Source organism: Scyliorhinus canicula, chromosome 1 (genome assembly GCF_902713615.1).
Source record: "Scyliorhinus canicula chromosome 1, sScyCan1.1, whole genome shotgun sequence".
Lineage (NCBI taxonomy): Eukaryota > Metazoa > Chordata > Chondrichthyes > Carcharhiniformes > Scyliorhinidae > Scyliorhinus > Scyliorhinus canicula.
In genome coordinates, this window is record NC_052146.1 from 302,323,722 (window position 1) to 302,344,958 (window position 21,237).

General features: G+C 45.8%; 1 protein-coding gene across 8 annotated transcripts in view; it reads left to right on the top strand.

The window, feature by feature from the left end:
- adgrg6 (adhesion G protein-coupled receptor G6) overlaps positions 1-21,237 on the top strand; it is a 138,108-nt gene that overhangs the window by 31,758 nt on the left and 85,113 nt on the right. For 6 of the 8 annotated variants that reach the window (XM_038816609.1, XM_038816632.1, XM_038816624.1 and 3 more), the window contains exons 2-4: positions 783-883; positions 8,580-8,924; positions 13,886-14,509. In XM_038816609.1, coding sequence (XP_038672537.1) covers positions 783-883; positions 8,580-8,924; positions 13,886-14,509 — 1,070 coding nt within the window. The remainder of the gene's footprint in view (positions 1-782; positions 884-8,579; positions 8,925-13,885; positions 14,510-21,237) is intronic. The other 2 variants (XM_038816618.1, XM_038816673.1) reach the window with 2 other exon arrangements.

Consider the following 21,237-nt stretch of genomic DNA (forward strand, 5'->3'; position numbering starts at 1 on the left):
TTAGTGTTTATTAACAGGGGACTTGAGTTTAAGAGCCGTGGGGTTATGCTGCAACTATACATGACCCTGGTGAGACCACATTTGGAGTATTGTGTGCAGTTCTGGTCACCTCATTATAGTAAGGATGTGGAAGCATTGGAAAGGGTGCAAAGGAGATTTACCAGGATGCTGCCTGGTTTGCAGGATAGGTCTTATAAGGAAAGGTTGAGGGAGCTAGGGCTTTTCTCTTTGGAGTGGAGGAGGATGAGAGGCGACTTAATAGACGTTTATAAGATGATGAGGGGGATAGATAGAGTGGACGTTCAGAGACTATTTCCTCGGGTGGATGTAGCTGTTACAAGGGGGCGTAACTATAAGATTCAGGGTGGGAGATATAGGAGGGATGTCCGAGGTAGGTTCTTCGCTCAGAGAGTGGTTAGGGTGTGGAATGGATTGTCTGCTGTGATCGTGGAGTCGGACACTTTAGGAACTTTCAAGCGGTTATTGGATAGGCACATGGAGCACAATAGAATGATAGGGAGTGGGATAGCTTGATCTTGGTTTCCGACAATGCTCAGCACAACATCGAGGGCCGAAGGATCTGTTCTGTGCTATACTGTTCTATGAAGAGCGTTGTTGGGGCAAGCTGTGCAATGATGTCTAAAATAAGCAGTGGGAATAGTTTGGAACTTTGGAGCAAAGATTGTGAGTGTAAAAGCCACACCCCATTAAATGGGAGCCAGTCATTCTCTGAAGACTTACCCTTGTCCCTCTTTGCCCTTGGGTCTGTTTGTCTCCTGCAGGATGTCCCACAAAGCCAGTGTGTGGTGCTTCTACCCAGGTTGGAGCTTCTGGAATGTTCTCTGGCATTTCGCTGTTTTCTCAAGCTGTCTCAATCCCACAGGTAAGCACAGCTCCTTCCCAGGAACGCAAGGGGAGATATCACTTCAGTTTTGATTGCTTCACAGCTGATGTGGCGTTTCTGGTTTATTAAACAGATTACCTGTAGTTTTTCTTTAATTTTTTTGTTTATTTTCAACATTTAAATGTAATAGGCTACAAACTGCTGCTGGTGATATGAGTGGGTGAATTCTTAAAGCATGATATTACACTGTGATTGTTACATTGAGCTGTCTATTTCAGGTGAACAGATTCCTGTAGTGTCGCCCACAGGGACAAGTACAGTCTGCTTGTTAAGCAGGGTTCGAGGCTGGGGGAGGGTGCATAATTGGATTGGGGGCCCACAAGTGTGATCCAATTTCACTTTAGATTGTACACTTTATCCATATTTTTTAATGTTTCTGATGTAAATTCCCATGTCAACATTTGAAAGAAGATGTTCGAGTTAAGGCATTATAGATGTAGAAAAAAAATCATAGAATCATAGAATCACTAAAGTGCAGATCGAGGCCATTTGGCCCATCGAGTCTGCACTAACCTTCTGGAAAGCACCCCACCCAGATATATTTCCCCCCCCCCACCCTATCTCCGTAACCCCAACCCAACCTTTGGACACGTAGGGGCAATTTAGCATGGCCAATCCACCTAACCTGCACAGCTTGGGACTGTGGGAGGAAACCGGAGCGCCCGGAGGAAACCCACGCAGACACGGGGAGAACGTGCAGACTCCACACAGACATTCATCCCAGGTCGGAATCGAGCCTGGGTCCCTGGCACTGCGAGGGAGAAGTTCGAAATACTGTGCCACCGACCCCACTAATGGGGCAACCAGAGCAGAGGAAAGCAAGATATTCACCGAGGCCGGAATTCTCCAGCCGTTCGCAGGCGGCCGGATTCTCTGCTCCTGCCGGCGGTGTACCCCCACTCACAAGCTTCCCGGTGGCTTAAACGGGAAATCCCATTGGCAGCGGTGGGAGCAGTGCATCCCGCCACCAGTGAACTGCACTGTGCCTCGCGCTGCTCAGAAACCTGCGGCTGAGAGGCTGGGAATCGCGTCTCAAGCATCCAAATAGGGAATTCAAAACGACATCTTCACCCAGAGAGTGGTGAGAATGTGGAACTCACTACCACTGGGAGTGCTTGAGATGAATAGTCTAGATGCATTTGAAGGAAAGCTGGGTGCAAAAAGGAATAGAGGGCTATGCTAATAGGATGAGATAGAAGTGGGGGGGGGGGGGGTGTGAAGACTCACAGTATAAACACAGGAATAGATCTGTTAATGGACCCTGCCAATATAAACTTGCCAGGTTGTAATTATACCCTCCGAGCAGTGGTGGTGCTGTAGTTCCTGGTGATGTGATGCAATTGCCGCTCATCAGTTCATATATTGTAAACATGGGTATATGAATTTACAATGGGAAATGTTGACAGAAAGCAAGTGCAGATAATCTTAAACATATGAATAAACTTACCATCAATTAGCACTTTGTAGAGCAAATTTGGGAAGTACGAAAGTCGAGCTGGTTGGAGTCCAGCTGCATGGACTCAGGAGTAACTTACAGTGCCACCACTGTTGAGAAAGTGTAAGTACAGGGTGACAAGTTTACATAGCCAACTTCCATTAGACATATGGACACAGGATGTAAGAATTTCCAACGGGGAAATCTGGCGTAGAATTGTGAGACAGGAAGGCTGTGAAAACCTCTGCTTTTTTGATCATTTATAGATGGGTTACGATCTATATTAAAAGAATGAATTAAGCAGTACCAGAAAACTTAATAACAAGCACTGATATTGTCAGCAGCAGGTTTTTAAATGAATGTGTTAATTGAAATGGTTGCTGGATGTTTTATTGTTTACAGTATGCTCTGATTTTCTCTTAATCTAATTTCTAGTGTGTTCCATTCCACTTGTCCTTTTTCTATGCTACCAATTTATTCCATTCCCTCTCTCTTGCCAAGCTTGCTTTCATTAATGGAACTAAACACAGCATAAGGAACTAACATATGTGCATGATTTAAACCACTTGAATAATCTGAAAAGCAAAAGGTTACATATATTCTGAATCAGTCCCCCATCCTAACTAGAATGTCACGACGAGAGTATCTTGGCCCATATTCATCTCATGTTTCTTCTGATCCAAAGCTGCGGGGCAGTGGGCACTATCTCGTGTGGCATCAGCTCACAAAGAGCAGAAAGGTACTGTCAGCATCCACCTTTCTGGGCTGGATCACGTGCCCTCTTAAAAAGCCATGGACAGCAGTGCTAGAATTGGTCTGCCTGCTTCTGAGTTTGGGAAATGGATGGGTGTGGCATACTGGGCCAAGAACAGTAAATGGCTCCGACTGAGAAATAGTCTGTCCAGGTTTATTGCTTTTGTCTTGCGTGTGAAAGAGAGCAGCAGGCTGGAGGACTGCGGCTCACGTGGAGCCAACCCTCAAGACAAGTCCATGGACGGAATTTTCCGGCCGCACCATGGAGGGACACTCCGGGAGGGGGTGGGGTGGGGGGGGGTGGGGGGGGGGGGGGGGGGTGGGGGGGGGTGGGGGGGGGGGGGGTGGGGAGGTGCGGCGGCCATTGACCATTGGCGGGACCGAACGATCCTGGCAGTGGGCAGGGCTGGAAAAATCCTGGGCCATGTCTTCAGTAGAGGAGTCTGCGTCAACCCTTCGAAAGAGCACTCCACCCATATCCACTCCCCCGTACAGCCTGCCCAATCCTCGTACCCCAACTGTACATCCCTGTACATTAAGGGGCAATTTATCATGGATAATCCACCTAATCCACACATCTTTGGACTGTGGGAGGAAACCAGAGCACCTGGAAGAAACTCACACAGACACGGGGAGAATGTGCAAACTCCGCACAGACAGTCGCCAAAGGCTGGAATTGACCCCGGGTTCCTGGTGCTGCGAGGCAGCAGTGCTAACCACTGTTCCAGTGTGCCACCCCAGAATTTAAGGATGGGCGGGACCATGGAGTGAGTTGAAAACAAATATGTAAACCTTCAAATTAAGGCATTGTTTCATTGGGGATCAGTATAGATCATTGATGGATGATGGACAAATGGAACTTGAAAAGAGTTAAGGCATGGGCAGCAGAACTTTTGGAGATGTGAGGCCAGATCAGGAGTACGTTGGGATAGTCAGGTCTAGTGGTAACGTTGATGACCTTGGATTTTGGTTGAGAAAAATATAGCTTGTTTGTATCATCCCTCTGTGTACCATTAGGGTAAAGGCATTAACCCACTGCAATTAATGGGTTAAAGTAGTGAACAGAAGACTGTCTCTTGAATGAATTGTAAGATACGTGGCTAGGCCTTGCACACAACCAGAATATTGAAGAATTGGGCCCCTTGCAAAATTTATACTTGTGTTTGTTTTCTCAAAATGGCAGCGATTATTTTTAGGTTTGAGGAAGGTTCCTGGTTGTCCTGTGTCTAGAGGCGGAACTAGAGTAGACACTCGTGCTGAGGTATAAGATTCAGCTTGATGAAGTCAACTAGCCTGTCAGCACTTAAGCTTGCACATGAAGAATGACCCCATTGGGTGAGATATTATTTACATCAACATGAAGGATGGAGTCTGACTCTCGAACCCACTTTAAGGAGTTAAATTTAAATGTCACAAAGAGAGGTGGATAAATATTAGGTTAGGAATTGGATGGTGGGTTATAGGGATAGATGCAAGGCTGAAGTGATCCAAGTACTTCACAAGGTTTAATACTTCCTGTGCTCTAAGGGACAATGGTAAAGAGGATGTCATTGAAAGGGACAAGGCAGGGTTGAATAATGTTAGTGGAAGGATGTATTTTGGAAGTTTTGCTTGATTACCCGCAATGAATAGTTCAACACAGATTATAGCCATGAGCTGAAATGGTTTGGATCCAGTCCATGAGATGGTGTCATATGGTCAATGAAAGAAGGAAGATTTAAAGACCAAATATCCTTTGCCTGTTCCAAATTATTGTCATGATGTTAGGAATTGTTGAATATTGCTGCCATAGTGTGGAAATGAGGAATATCAGTGACGGTTCCTCACTGACGGGGGAAACTTGCAGTTAACTCTGATATCGTAAGCAGGTGATCCTTGTGATGAAATGTGTTATCGGGGCTGCAAAGGGTATCTGAAATATTGAGATCTTTATAATTCTGAATGGATAGCTGGAAGTATTGTTCAAATGAGGAGAATGCTAATGGTGCTAATTCCATGGATATTATTGGCACCACTTTTAATGTTGGGCAGGAGTAACACCATGGAAGTTTAATCATGTTAGGTAAAAATGACAATGTGTCTTTGAGGATGTTTTGATCACATTGTGACAAGCAGGTGGTGATGTGCATTGATAACGTTGGATGTTAATGACAGAGTTTGATGCTGTCGAATAGTGCTGATGACATTGGGTATTGTTCACAGTTATGTGTTAGAAATAGTTATATGACAATGCTACGTACTGTTGATAATGGTGGCAGTTTTCCATACAGTTGACAATGATGGCCATTGTTAATTGTTACTGCAAATTCTGCCTCATGCTCTGTATTGTTGACTGTGTTCTGTATAATTAATAGTGTTGCAGAATGCTGGTAGTAGATAGCATTACATATCATTGGCAGCATTTTTTACCATTCATATTATTAGGTATATTTCACATTGTTATAAAATGTGGAAATTGCAATTTATAACATGGTATTATCGATTATTATTGGCTATTGCTAGTTGTGTTCTATATTGAAGATGACATTGAGTATAATTCTTAGTGTTATGCTCAATTCATTCTTGGGATGTGGGTAGTGTTGGCAGGGGCAATGTCTAGATTGTCTGGGAAGATGGCAATATGTCTTCTTTTTGACACATTACAGTCCTTAAGCAAATAGCGTGCCCATGAGGGTATTAGAAATTCTCAGACCCAGCAAAGGCGGACTTATGTCCAGAATGGAATGACATTTGAAATTGAGAGCGTTCCCATGGAACTATGGCTGCTGTCCTGGTTGGGGGTAGAGGTAAAGGGGTTGGGTGTTGTGGTGGAACAGTAGCATGCCTGCAGTGTTACATATTATTAGTAGTGTTGGCACAGTTGAGGTTAATATGTATTGGTGCTGGTGTTGATAGTACTTGGTGCTACGTATTGGACAGTCTTACGCATTGCTGACTGTGACCAAAACATCTGAGCATCGTTGATTTTGTTCGTCTACACTTGAAGGTGGAAGCAATGGCTTGGATTCAGATAGCACCTTAAATGTAACAGAGATGACCCTGAGACACATGGCAGGGGTGTCGTCAGACAACATTTGACATTGAGTCGAAGAAAGAGATACTAGGAGGTGGTCAAAAGATTGGACAAGGAAGTAGGTTTTAAGGCTGTCAGGAAATAGGTGCCTGAGAGGGATAAAGAGAAGAGTAAGGAATGGGGAACAGAAGTGATGGAGCTCAGATTTGGAAGAAGACATTTATAATGCTCGGTGTATTGCTACGCTCTGTTAACCACTGACTGTGACAAGCATGTAATAATAGTTACCAAAACCCACTCAAATGCCTGTGCATCTCCTGAATGATGTATGCAGCCCTGACTATTCTGCTTCTTTTGCCTTGCTGGTGCTGAAACTGTAATTCCTTCTCATCTCCATATCTTCACAGCATTAATGTGTTGTTTCTACTACAGTACTGGACCCATTACCCTTTTTCAGATAGTGCATTCGTTCCTGGTTCTTAGACAGTTTAAATCCCAATGAATACTATTGAGCTGACGGGCCCTTGAAGTGCACAGGGCAGCGAGATACTAGAATTAGTTGGCGGATTAGGCTAGGCTCAGTTATGGACACGTTCGTATAGTGCTTCCACTCTAAACTACAAGTTAGTGACACTTGCCGGAATGTTCCCCAATAAGGATGTGGAATGAGGAGTGCTTCATCTTAGGACAGCATGGCCCAAGGTCAACTTCATACAAGAGGATGGATAATAATAATAATTTTTTATTGTCACAAGTATGAGGTTACTGTGAAAAGCCCCTAGTCGCCACATTCCGGCGGCTGTTTGGGTAAGCTGGTACGGGAATTGAACCCGTGCTGCTGGCCTTGTTATGCATTACAAACCAGCTGTCTAGCCCACTGAGCTAAACCGGCCCTGGTGATTAGATCCCTGGTGAGAGGCTGCAGCCTAATCTCCCCACCACCCCCCCGCCCCCGCCTCCAGGCCAGGGATTTCCTGCAAGCAGGGGCTCCATCAAATGCACTATTATGCTGCAAACCCATTGGAATTAAACATTCCAACACTTAAATGTATTCGCAGAATTGGAGGAGTGCAGGTATCTCCGAGGATTGGAGGATTGGAGGAACCTTTTTTGATAGGATGTGGGCTTTGCTGGCTCGGCCAGCATTTGTTGCCCGCCTCTACTTGCCCACGAGAAGGTGCTATTAGGGAGCGTGTTCCAGGATTTTGACCCAGTGACAGTGAAGGAACAGTGATATATTCCCAAGCCAGGATGGTGGGTGACTTGGAGGGGAACCTCCAGGTGGAGGTGTTCACATGCATCTGTTGTCCTTGTCCTTCTAGACGACACTGGTTGTGGGTTTGAAAGATGATCCCAAGGAGCCTTAGTGAGTTCCTCCAATGCATCTCATAGATGGTGCACACATTACAGAGATTGTGATGGGTCAGGACCTGGAGGGATTTGAAGACAATGGTGAGGATTTCAAGATCAAAATATTGACATAGCAGGAGCTAGCATAGGTCAAAGAGTGCAGTGGTGTTGGCTAAATGGGACTTGGTGATGGATATACATGCATGGATGATTCAAAATAATGAGGAGTCATGCCAGTGGGGAGTTCCCACTACTCACTACACATACCAGAATCATACAGTGCTGTAACAGTAAAGGATGGCTTCACGGTCGATGTTCATAGAAAATAGATTTCCCTCTCTAGTAAGGACAAGGTTGGGTTCAGCTTTGATAAGAGTTGATCGGGTGGATAGAGAGAGAATCTATTTCCCCCGGTGGAACATTCCAGAACATGCGGGCATAACGTTGAAATAAAGCCAGACCATTCAGGAGTGATGTCAGGGGTTACCTTCCCACAAAAAGGATAGTGAAAATCTAGTACGTCTCCCCTCCCCCCCAAAAAAAAGTCACTAATGCTGGAGGTCAGTTGAAAATTCAAAACTGAGATGGATGGGTTTATGTGAGTTAAGGGTATTAATGCTCAAGGTGAGTGGATGGAGCATAGATACAGATTGGCCATGATGTAGCTGAATGGCAGAACAGACGCAAGGGGCTGAATGGCCCCCGGCTGTTCCCATATTCCTATGATACTGTCTGTGGTAAGTGGCCTGCTGTCAATCGCTGGCCAGTCTGTGGTGGGAAGCTTATTGAATTGGTTTGAGTGCTGGATTACTGCAGACATTAGCCTAATGCCAGTTGACACTTGCAGGAAGGGAATTGTCAATGATTTAGGGGGTTGGGATGTCTGAGGTGAAGCTTTGTCATGATCCCAGAAGGTCCAGACTGTAGTTAACGACATATCCAATGTTGTGTTCTTGTGAATTGGTACCAAGCAATTGACTGCATGCCTGGAACTAAACCTTGGCAGCCTTCCTTCTCCTGATCTTACTGGGACTCTGCCCAATACATGTCGATGCAAGTTTTCTGAGGTCAAGTTGACAATTATAATTTGTGTTCCATTTTCTTTTCCTTCTGTTGGGATTCAGCAGTGTTGGGCTGCTCAGAATGCACAGAAACGCTAACCGGTCCCTCCGGACAGTTCACATCCCCATGCTTCCCCAAGGAGTATATTTCTGATTTAAATTGTCATTGGACCATCCGAGCCCCTCCTGGATTTATCATACAGTTGACCTTTCACGAGTTTGAGTTAGAGGAAGCCCAGAAATGTCTGTACGACGTTGTGGCAATAAAAACTGGGGCCGAGTTGATAGAACTTTGCGGTGTTACAGCTAAGGGCCTCACGTTGAACTCGACGGGGAATGAAATGATTGTCACATTCAAGACTGACTTTAGTATCCAAAAGAAGGGCTTCAAAGCCAGCTACACGCAAGGTATGTGACCAAGGAAACTGCTCAAAACTTACGAATATGTGGCTTTTGAAAATGTTTCTACTAAAACTAATGCTGTATTTCAAAGAAAAAAGCGATTGCATTTATATAGCGCTTTTCACAAATTTAGGATGTCCCACATACTTTCCAGATGATGCAGCAGCTGTGACGTGTGGTTGATGTTGTAATGTAGGAAATAGCGGGCAGCATTGTGGATAGCACAATCGCTTCACAGCTCCAGGGTCCCAGGTTCGATTCCGGCTTGGATCACTGTCAGTGTGGAGTCTGCACATCCTCCCCGTGTGTGCGTGGGTTTCCTCTGGGTGCTCCGGTTTCCTCCCACAGTCCAAAGATGTGCAGGTTAGGTGGATTGGCCATGATAAATTGCCCTTAGTGTCCAAAATTGCCCTTAGTGTTGGGTGGGGTTATGGGGATAGGGTGGAGGTGTTGACCTTGAGTAGGGTGCTCTTTCCAAGAGCCGGTGCAGACTCAATGGGCTGAATGGCCTCCTTCTGCACTGTAAATTCTATATGTAAATATGGCAGCTAATTTATGCACAGCAAGCTCCCACAAATTGCAATGTGACAATGACAGATAATTTGTTTTATTGCATTCTGTAACTGTCTCCCAGGTTTCCATTAGGATAGGCAGTGGCCTTGCGTTATTGTCACTGGACTAGCAATCCAGAGAGCCAGAGTCCCCTGGTTCAAACCTCCGCCATGGCAGATGGTAAAATATGAATTCAACAAGGAAATTCAGAATTAAAGATGACCATGAAACCATTGTCGTAAAAACCCATCTGGTTGACTTATGTCCTTTAGGAGAAGGAAATCTGCCATCCTTACCTGGTCTGCACTACACGTGACTCTAGACCGACAGCAATGTGGTTGATTCTTAAATGCCCTTAGGAATGGGCAATAAAAGTTGACCCAGCCAGGGACGCCCACATCCCATGAACAAATAAAATAAAACTCCACGATTAGATTCCAGTCTGTAAACTCACTCCCAGATATCCATTATTCTATATATAAACCACCTGAACTCGGTTAGATTCCAGTCTGTAACTCACTCCCAGGTATCCATCATTCTGTATATAAACCACCTGAACTCGGTTAGATTCCAGTCTGTAACTCACTCCCAGGTATCCATTATTCTGTATGTAAACTATCTGGAATCCTAGATTAGATTCCAGTCTGTAACTCACTCCCAGATATCCATTATTCAACATATAAACCACCTGAACTCAATTAGATTCCAGTCTGTAACTCACTCCCAGGTACCCATTATTCTATATATAACCCACCTGAACTTGGTTAGATTCCAGTCTGTAACTCACTCCCAGGTATCCATTATTCTGTATGTAAACCATCTGGAATCCTAGATTAGATTCCAGTCTGTAACTCACTCCCAGGTATCCATCATTCTGTATATAACCCACCTGAACTTGGTTAGATTCCAGTCTGTAACTCACTCCCAGGTATCCATTATTCTGTATGTAAACCATCTGGAATCCTAGATTAGATTCCAGTCTGTAACTCACTCCCAGATATCCATTATTCAACATATAAACCACCTGAACTCAATTAGATTCCAGTCTGTAACTCACTCCCAGGTACCCATTATTCTATATATAAACCACCTGAACTTGGTTAGATTCCAGTCTGTAACTCACTCCCAGGTATCCATTATTCTGTATGTAAACCATCTGGAATCCTAGATTAGATTCCAGTCTGTACTCAGTCCTGAATATCCATTATTCTATACATAAACCATCTGAAATCCTTGATTAGATTTCAGTCTGTAACTCACTCCCAGGTATCCATCATTCTGTATATAAACCATCTTCCGCAGCAAGATGGCGCCGGAGTGAGGTGACTCTCTGCAAGCTCACCCCAACAGATCCACTTTTAACTTAACTTATACTCGTTCTAACCTTTTAAAAATTAATTCTAAAGCTCCCTATTTTGTATTCTCATGTATTTTCTTGAATTTTGTTTAATTCCCTTTTCTTCCATGTACTGAATGATCTGTTGAGCTGCTTGCAGAAAAATACTTTTCACTGTACCTCGGTACACGTGACAATAAACAAATCCAATCCAATCCAATCCAATCTGAAATCCTTGATTAGATTTCAGTCTGTAACTCACTCCCAGGTATCCATCATTCTGTATATAAACCACCTGAACTCGGTTAGATTCCAGTCTGTAACTCACTACCAGATATCCATTATTCTGTATGTAAACCATCTGGATTCCTAGATTAGATCCCAGTCTGTAACTCACTCCCAGATATCCATTATTCTGTATGTAAACCATCTGGATTCCTAGATTAGATTCCAGTCTGTAACTCACTCCCAGGTATCCATTATTCTGTATGTAAACCATCTGGATTCCTAGATTAGATTCCAGTCTGTATTCAGTCCTGAGTATCCATTATTCTATATATATACCACCTGAACCCGGTTAGATTTCAATCTGTAACTCACTCCCAGGTATCCATTATTCTGTATATAAACCACCTGAACTTGGTTAGATTTCAATCTATCACTCACTCCCAGGATCCATTATTCTATATATAAACCACCTGAACCCGGTTAGATTTCAGTCTGTAACTCACTCCCAGGTACCCATTATTCTGTATATAAACCACCTGAACCCGGTTAGATTTCAATCTGTCACTCACTCCCAGGATCCATTATTCTATATATAAACCACCTGAACCCGGTTAGATTTCAATCTGTCACTCACTCCCAGGATCCATTATTCTGTATATAAACCACCTGAACCCGGTTAGATTTCAGTCTGTAACTCACTCCCAGGTATCCATTATTCTGTATATAAACCACCTGAACCCGGTTAGATTTCAATCTGTAACTCACTCCCAGGATCCATTATTCTATATGTTCCTCACGCCCAGGTATCCATCATTCTGTGTATATTAATTCAAATTGTAAGAAAATCAATAAAAGTGACCATGAGATTTTTGGATTGTCATAATAACACAACACATTCAATTATAGAGTCAGAGGTGGAATTCAATTGAGCCCGTCAGAATGGACAAGGTGGTGGGGGCACCGTGAGAATCTGGAAGGAGTCATTGTGCTCCAAGTGTCAGAAAACTGTCACCAATTTATGTTTGGGCAGGAAGGATGCATTGCGGGAATCTTACTCACCAGCAGAAGCATGTCAATTTGGCTTATTAATGAGGCGCTTGACACCCATTGCCCTGAGCCCACTGGAGTTTGGTGGCAGCTCGCGGATTAAATGTGAGTCACTCATCTTTCCTGTGCCCCCCCCCCCCCAAAGGATGCCCAGCAAACCTTGGTGTTATCCATTGGGTGCCCTGCAGCATCTCATCAAGGCTCCTTCAGCGACACCTTCCAAACCCGCGACCTCCAACACCGAGAAGGACAAGTGCAGTGGGTGTATGGGAACACCACATGCAAACTCCCCTCCAAGCTACACTCCATTCTGACTTGGAACTATGTTGCTATTCATTCTTGGGATGTCAATGACACTGGGAAAGTCAACATTTATTGTCCAACTCTCGTTGCCGTTGTAGGATAGTGATGGGTCTTCTTATTGAAGCTCTGCTGTTTGAAGGTTATGTGTTTTGATGCACGGGCTATTCTGACCCTGTCCTGAGCTAGACATTGATCCAGAATCTTTCTAAAGTATAGATTATAATTGCACCAAATCTACTTGGCTGAAACGCATTCATTATCATAACAACACGATTTTAGCTTTTAATGATTGTAATTCTCACCATGTGGTCATTGCTGGCATTTATTGACCGTCCCTTGTCTTCCTGAGAAGGTGATCATTTTCCAGGTCCCCTCAAAGAGGTGGTGGGGGACTTGGGAGTCACGTATAGGCCAATACACACGTTCCCTTTCCCGAAGGACCTTAGTGATTTCGGGAAGAATCTATGAAAAATGAAAAAAATGAAAATCGCTTATTGTCACGAGTAGGCTTCAATGAAGTTACTGTGAAAAGCCCCTAGTTGCCACATTCCCTAGGAGCAGCATGGTAGCATTGTGGAGGGGCAGCACGGTAGCATTGTGGAGGGGCAGCACGGTAGCATTGTGGATAGCACAATCGCTTCACAGCTCCAGGGTCCCAAGTTCGATTCCGGCTTGGGTCACTGTCTGTGTGGAGTCTGCACATCCTCCCCGTGTGTGCGTGGGTTTCCTCTGGGTACTCCGGTTTCCTCCCACAGTCCAAAGATATGCAGGTTAGGTGGATTGGCCATGATAAATTGCCCATAGTATCCTAAATTGCCCTTAGTGTTGGGTGGGGTTACTGGGTTATGGGGATAGGGTGGAGGTGTTAACCTTGAGTAGGGTGCTCTTTCCAGGAGCCGATGCAGACTTGATGGGCCAAATGGCCTCCTTCTGCACTGTAAAAAGTCTATGATTCCGGCGCCTGTCCGGGGAGGCTGGTACGGGAATCGAACAGTGCTGCTGGCCTGCTTGGTCTGCTTTAAAAGCCAGCGATTTAGCCGAGTGAGATAAACCAGCCCCATGACTCACTCTCTTGAGATTACGAAACAATCCAGAATCACGTGTTACCTTGGATACTCTGTCACATGGTGTCACAGCTCCTGAAGGTATTCACAATTGGGCATAGACATCTTTCAGCAGCGCTTGAAGAGGCAGAGGTGAATTCAGTCATTAGGAATGTATTGAATCAAATTATGGGAACACAATTTTCTGGGCAATGATGCCCACATGGCAGGTGGGATGAATTGGGTATTTCTTTCAGGCATCTAGCAGTGGTTCAATGTGACGAAAGCTCTCCTTCTTTGCTGTATGAATGCTTTGGTTCAGCTCTGTAACAATGAGTGCAATGTTCAGCAATAGAAGGTCTTTTCCACACTCTTTTGTGTTTATACATCCTCTTTCCATGTCTCCGTAACTAAATTCTGCTCTTTTTTTGGTTTTGTTTCCCTTTTCCTGGGTTAAGTGGCAGCCTCGCTGCGGAATCAGAAGGTGGTGTTGCTGCAGGCTTCTCAACGGCAGGCCCTTTCAGTCTCCCCTTCCGCCTCCATCCCAGAGCTCCGGCAGTTCACGGTGTGCATCGAGGTGAGGTCAACCGCCTTGAAGGACAGGTGGACCCTGTTCTCCTACACAGACAGCAGCGACAAGACGCTGATCGATTTCAGGAAAGGGAATGATGACATCCAGCTATCCATTTCCGATGTGGTGTGTGACGTGGGGGAGTTCTGGGACGAACATTTTTCCGAGGAGGTGGTCACGGATTCTTGGCGCCGAGTGTGCGTCTCATGGGATGGCAGCTCTGGCAATGTCATCACCCAGAGTCAAGATAAATATCAGCTCAATGCCTGCAGCGAATCCCAGAACAAGGTTGTTGCGGGCAGTGGCACCTTCACATTGGCACCAAAAGTGACTCCCAGCAGTCGCACCTACACTGGGGAACTCTACAACTTCCGGCTCTGGAATTTCAGCATGTCCGGACAGACACTGCTGGACTTAACTTGTGACGAAGTGGGGAACATTGTGGACTGGGAGAATTCGTTCTGGGATATCCCGGTTGATGTGCTGGAACCTGACAGTACGCTGAGCTGTGGTGAGTATAGAACATACAGTGCAGAAGGAGGCCATTCGGCCCATCGAGTTTGCACCGAACCACTTAAGCCCTCACTTCCACCCTATCCCCGTAGCCCAATAACCCCTCCAAACCTTTTTGGACACCAAGGGCAATTTATCATGGCCAATCCACCTAACCTGCACGTCTTTGGACTGTGGGAGGAAACTCCGTACAGACAGTGACCCAGCGGGGAATCGAACCTGGGACCCTGGTGCTGTGAAGCCACAGTGCTAGCCACTTGTGCTACCGTGTTACTAACTTTGACGTATTACACACATTCACACATGCATACACACATACTCTCGCACACACACTGGCGCACACACACTCTCGCACACGCACACACTCACACGCACACACCACACACACTCACGCACCGGTTTCACTCCTATTTTTCTGTTATTCTAGAAAACCACTCAAACCTTTGATTAGATTCCAGCCAGTAACTCATTCCCGAGGGTCCATTATGCTATTCATAAGCCAGATGAACCTTTCCATTGGACTTCAGTCTGTAACCCACTTCCAGGCTGTGAATTTGCCATTCCAGACATCATAACTGGAACTGTGTTGCGCTTCCTCCCTTTTTGCTCTTTCCCATGTGATTATAATGAAACTGAAAAGTTCCAGTGGCGTGTATGCACAGCGCATCTAAGTTAATGGCCGGGGGAGCTTTTCATTGTTGAAACCCATCGATATTTAACAATGTTGCCACTACAGGCAGCCTATTAAAGAGACTCCTGGCTGTGCATCATGGCCACAACTTTTCTGCCCACCTTTTTGCTGTTAACATAAAACATGCTGAGCATGAAAGTGGAGGTAGGGACATTTGCCCTCATGTGGAAGAAACAATGTTGTGTTTTCTGTTCACTCTTTATCGAATATTCCAGTGTTGTTCTCACCACTGTGTGGAACATGGCTGAACTTGCAGTCTCACAAACTCATCCTTGCTGGTCCCCAGCCGCCATTGAAGTTGCCATTCTCCTGCTCCACTGCTCTCTCTCTCTCTCTCTCTCCCTCCCCCCCCCCCCCCCCCCCCCCCCACCGCCAATGGGAAAAACTGCTGACTTTACCACACAACCACACAAAGATGAAAGGTGGATGTCACCAATAAATGATCTTGAACCGACTGCCATGAGGTTTTTGAGGGGTCGCCACTGACTTTATCTTGAAGGTGGGACTTTATTGGAAACTCTTTGACAGTAATGAACACCCTTGGCATGTGGATGCACCACAAAACTCCCACAGGCCAGCACGAGACCTGACATGCCACAAACAGGCCGCTGACTTTATCTTGAAGGTGGGACTTTATTGGAAACACTTTGACAGTAATGAACATCCTTGGCATGTGGATGCACCACAAAACTCCCACAGGCCAGCACGAGACCTGACATGCCACAAACACGCCGCTGACTTTATCTCTGCATCCCAACCCAGGGTTGGTCAATCAAAATTTCATACCTCGCCTAATTTCCTGTCCTTGCAGGCTATCCATTATTCTAAAAAACCACCCAAACCCCGTGATTAGATTCCAGCCTGTAACTCATTCCAGGCATCCATTATTCTCGGTATAAACCATATGAAGCTTAAATAAAATAATAAAATCCTAAGTCACCTGATCGTCCCAGGCAGGCTACACCTTGGACATGCCACAACTCAAATATATCTCACACCTTACGGCCCAAGATGTTATTTTCTGAAAGAATTCTGTCAAATTTTCATTCGAATGAGTCAACACGAGCTGCTCGCTCTGTAACCCATCCCACAGGCTGACCTCTGTTGCCTGAAACGCTGTCCAGTTGAACAGATCTGAAGTGAAGGCCCGTGGTCGCAGTGTTCTGGCCACTGTAAAAGTGCTTATCATGGTGAACATGATCTCGGTCATCTAGAATCCAAAAGGCAGCAACCGCCTCACCGTTCAAACTTCTCTCTACCATTGAGAAAATTGGCGACCCCAGATATACCTCAGCTGTATGCTCCTGCCTGCCTGCACCTTGGCGTTCCCTGGGTGGTAATGAAAACGAAAATTGATTATTGTCACGTGTGGGCTTCAATTAAATTACTGTGAAAAGCCCCTAGTCGCCACATTCCGGCACCTGTTCGGGGAGGCTGGTACGGGAATTGAACCCGTGCTGCTGGCCTGCCTTGGTCTGCTTTAAAAGCCAGCGATTTAGCCCAGTGTGCTAAACCAGCCCCGAATACCCGGCGGAGTGACTGGCAGGGTCCTTTCCGCATTCTGCCAGTCGTGCCGGCTCCTTGAGGGTGTGCCGTGGACCATGCGGTAAAGTAAGATAGATCGAGCAATGAAAACTTCCTCCACGGGCTCATTGAATAATCCCCAAGCCTCGCAGCTCGATAAAATCAGCAGAAAACTAGCAAAATGAAAGAGCTGACTTGAAAGGACTAATGTTGGAGTTCCCGTGGCATGAACAGAATGTGCTGTTGTGGGCTGTCCAAAGAGAGGTTATTCAGTCGGTGACTCAGCCCACTCAGAGGCCCAGCTTCATTATTCACAGCATGAGTCACTTCATTATCTCAAATCGGATTTTTGGAAAATGTTAGAACCACTTTATTCCGTTTTGTTGGCATCCTGGGAAGGGACTTTGTGGGTAGGTGGCGTGTCAGAACCCTCTGCCTTCCTGTCCCCTGCACAATTAAGGGCCTCAACTGATGGCAGGGTGGGAAGGGTCGACCATGGGCCTACCCATTCTGCCACCAGTCGAGGCACTTAGGTGGTCAATTAATGAGCGTTTGGGGACCTCATCCCACCACTCATTGACCCAGCTGCAGGTGGGCCTACACGACAAATAAATCCCTTCAACCAGCCTGGGGTGGTGTCCGAATGAGAGACTCAAAATTAGGCAGGTGAGGGGGGAGGGGGGGAAGGGGGGGGGGGCCCTTGGGGGGGGGCGGGGGGGGGGCCCTGCTGAGAGCCACTCCCTGCCCTTGCTGCCAACCCCTCTACACCCCTCTCCCCATGACCTCCACCCTGAGAATCACTCTCCACGTTACTTGGCAGTATCCTGGGTTGCTTCGTGATCCTCGGGCTTTGGGTGGGGGGGGGGGGGATGTTTTCCCAGCAGCAGCCATGGACACCCTTGTGGTACTGCTGACCACCTGACCTGCCAGCCTCTGATTGGCCAGCAGCTCTGAGTAAACCGGTCCTTCTCCCCCAGGGGTCGAGATTCCAGGAGAAGGCTCGCTGGTGAAATCGCTGTGGTGTTATGTACAGGCACATAAATTGTATAGTTGTGTAGATGTATAAAGTTACATAGCAGTACATGTAATCATAGTTATGACCTCCGGCCAGCGGGTGGCGACAGGCATGCATAGCGTGACTAGAGTGACCAGGTGTGGGTGACAGGATGTCCAACAGGATAATTGCACTCAGAGTAGCTCCCTAGGAAAACAAGTAACTTTGTCCGTATATAAATCAGTCAGTTATCTTTCCACATGTTTGGCAATAAATCATTATTGTAGTTGAACACATACATGTCCTGTGTCATCATCGGTGGAACCACAAACCACAACAAATGCCACTGCCTGATTGATTTGTGATCCGGTGGGCCTTCCTGAAAGGAGGCAGAGCAGATAACTCACAGGATATCCAGCCAGTGGGAGAGATTCCCGGCTCCTCAGCAAGATTCTGCCCACAAATGTACCAACGTTCCAGAACGTTTGCTCTGCTCCATGTAAAATGCTCAATGTAGTGACGACAAACATAGAACATAGAACATACAGTGCAGAAGGAGGCCATTCGGCCCATTGAGTCTGCACTGACCCACAATGGTCAACATGCCGGGGCAACCCGTGAGCGAGCTGGCTTACTCTGCAATACATTTAGATGTTTAAAGATACCGTTAAGGAGACCTGCTGATTTTCAATAAAGTGTCTGAATGAAGATAGAACATACAGTGCAGAATGAGGGCATTTGGCCCATCGAGTCTGCACCGACCATCTTAAGGCCTCACTTCCACCCTATCCCCGTAACCCAATAACCCCTCCTAACCTTTTTTGGCCACGAAGGGCAATTTATCACGGCCAATCCACCGAACCTGCACGTCTTTGGACTGTGGGAGGAAACCGGAGCACCCGGAGGAAACCCACGCAGGCATTGGGAGAACGTGCGGAGAACATGCAGACTCTGCACAGACAGTGACCCAGCGGGGAATTGAACCTAGGACCCTGGCGCTGTGAAGCCACAGTGCTATCCACTTGTGCTACCGTGCTGCCTCGACATGCTCCTGAAGTCAGGATCTGCTGACTCTTTGTAATCTCTCTATAAATGTGCCATAGAATATCTATTGATTTGTTGTTCCCCGTAAAATTGTAAATGGATTTATTTTCGCTAATTGCATTCATTCGGAGTGCCAGTCAGAGCTCATCTTTAGGAATACATGTACACCGTTGCAGCGCGCATTACTCCTCTCTCATGTTTAAATTGCCCTTTAACCTGAAGGGACAGGTCGCTGACACTGAATCCACCCCACCCACCAGAAACGGGGACTTCACTTTTTCAACGTCTTTCCAACTGAGGACGAGGAAAATCTCTGCGAGCTCTGTGAGTGTGGTCACAGCGGTCATCAAAGACTGCGATTTGATGGGTGACCTACAGCCTCAAATATCTAGGCACCTGATAAGACCTCGTCAGTAGAATCAGACACAGCATGAGTTATTTCTAGAGTAATTCTTCTTCTTGTTAGGGATGGCTGGCTTGCTTCAACATAGAGCAGATATAGGGGGAATGCTTCCTCTTCTGGGGATGAGCAAAATTAGAGGCCTTCAATATAAGAGAGTCCCTCAGAAATACAATAGAGAATTCAGAAGAAACTTCCTTACGCAAAGAATGATTAGGATGTGGACCCCTGGGGGCGCAGATAATTTCTGAGGGGTCCCGGCTAATCAAGTCAAGGGACATGTTGTCAGAAGAGACAAAAGAACGCCTGATGCTTTTGGTATCAATGATGTAGTTAATGGGAGGAGACAAGCCTGTCTGAAAAGTAAAACAAATTACTGCGGATGTTAGAATCTTGAAGAACAACAGAAAGTACTGGACAATCTCAGCAGGTCTAACAGCATTTGTGGAGAGAGAAGAGAGCTAACCTTCTGAGTCTGGATGACTCTTTGTCAGAAATGACTGAAAAGTGATTTGTCCCTAGAACTCTCATTTGAGCAGAGGTGTTTCAGTTTGGTACTGAAATGTTCTCTCACCAAAGATTCTGCACAGAGAAAAGCAAGGGCGGCACAGTAGCACAGTGATTAGCACTGTTGCTTCACAGCTCCAGGGTCCTAGGTTCGATTCCCGGCTTGGGCCACTGTTTGTGTGGAGTCTGCACATTCTTCCCGTGTCTGCGTGGGTTTCCTCCGGGTGCTCCGGTTTCCTCCCACAAGTCCCAAAAGATGCGCTGTTAGGTAATTTGTACATTGAATTCTCCCTCTGTGTACCCGAATAGGCGCTGGAATGTGGCGACTAGGGGCATTTCACAGTAACGTCATTGCAGTGTTAATGTAAGCCTACACGTGACAATAAAGATTATTCTCTCAAAAAATAGAACCCTGGTTGTTAATTTTATTCATGATTGGTATTTGAAATATATTGGTTTGCTTAATTGGAATACAGTGGCAGATTTAGAAAGTATATTAAGGTTTTCTCTTTTACTTAAGAATTGGTGTAACTGTAAAGCTGTTCCTCTGATATTAATGTGGTTAATTCTGTGTTTAAGTTAAAGTTTGTTTTAATATAAAAGATTCCTATTGGTCAGAGTGGAGCAGTACCACTTCCTCACAGTTTTACACATCGAAAATAGTTGGGTTCTCATCCGGGATTCTAACACTGGAATAATTATAACCTGGGGCTCAGTATGCCAACACGCAGTGTATTTGAACGGGTAACACCATGTCTTGATTTCCGTGCCACAGACCCCAATACCCCTTCATTGCCTCAATGCTCCTAAATCTATCAACCTTTATCTTGAATATCAACGACTGCGCACCCTCAGCCCTCTGGAGTGGAGACTTCTACAGATTCACAACACAACCCTCTGAGTGAAGAGGTTCTTCCTCATCTCAGTCCTAAATGGTTGATCCCTTATTCTGCATCTGTGCCCCAGTGCTCTAGATCGCTCAGCCAGGGAAATGCATTTCCCATGTTATATCATTTAAGAACGTTGCATGTTCCAATTCAATTACCTCTTGATTTTAAACTCCAGGGAAGGTAGGTCTAATCTTCTCAATCTCTACTCCGGGGACATCCCACCTCGTTCCAGAAATCAGTCACTGAACCTCCTTATGTTGAACTTCCTCCATGGCAAGTATGTATTTCTGTAGGTAATGAGACCGAAGCTGTAATCAGTACCTGAGGGTGCAGAGGAGATTTACCAGGATGCTGCCTGGACTGGAGGGCATGTATTATGAAGAAAGCTTGAGGGAGCTTTTCTCAATGGAGCCAAGAAGGAAGCGAGTTGATTTGATAGAGGTGTACAAGGTGATGAGAGGCATGGATAGAGTGGATAGCCAGAGACTTTTCCCCAGGGCGGAGATGGCTGTCACAATGGGGCATAATTTTAAGGTGATTGAAGGAAGATATAAGGAGATGTCAGAGGTAGGTTCTTTACAAAGAGAGTGGTGGGTGCGTGGAATGCACTGCCAGCAGAGGTGGTGGAGTCAGAGTCATTAAAGACAGTTAAGTGACTCTTAGACAGGTTAGGACA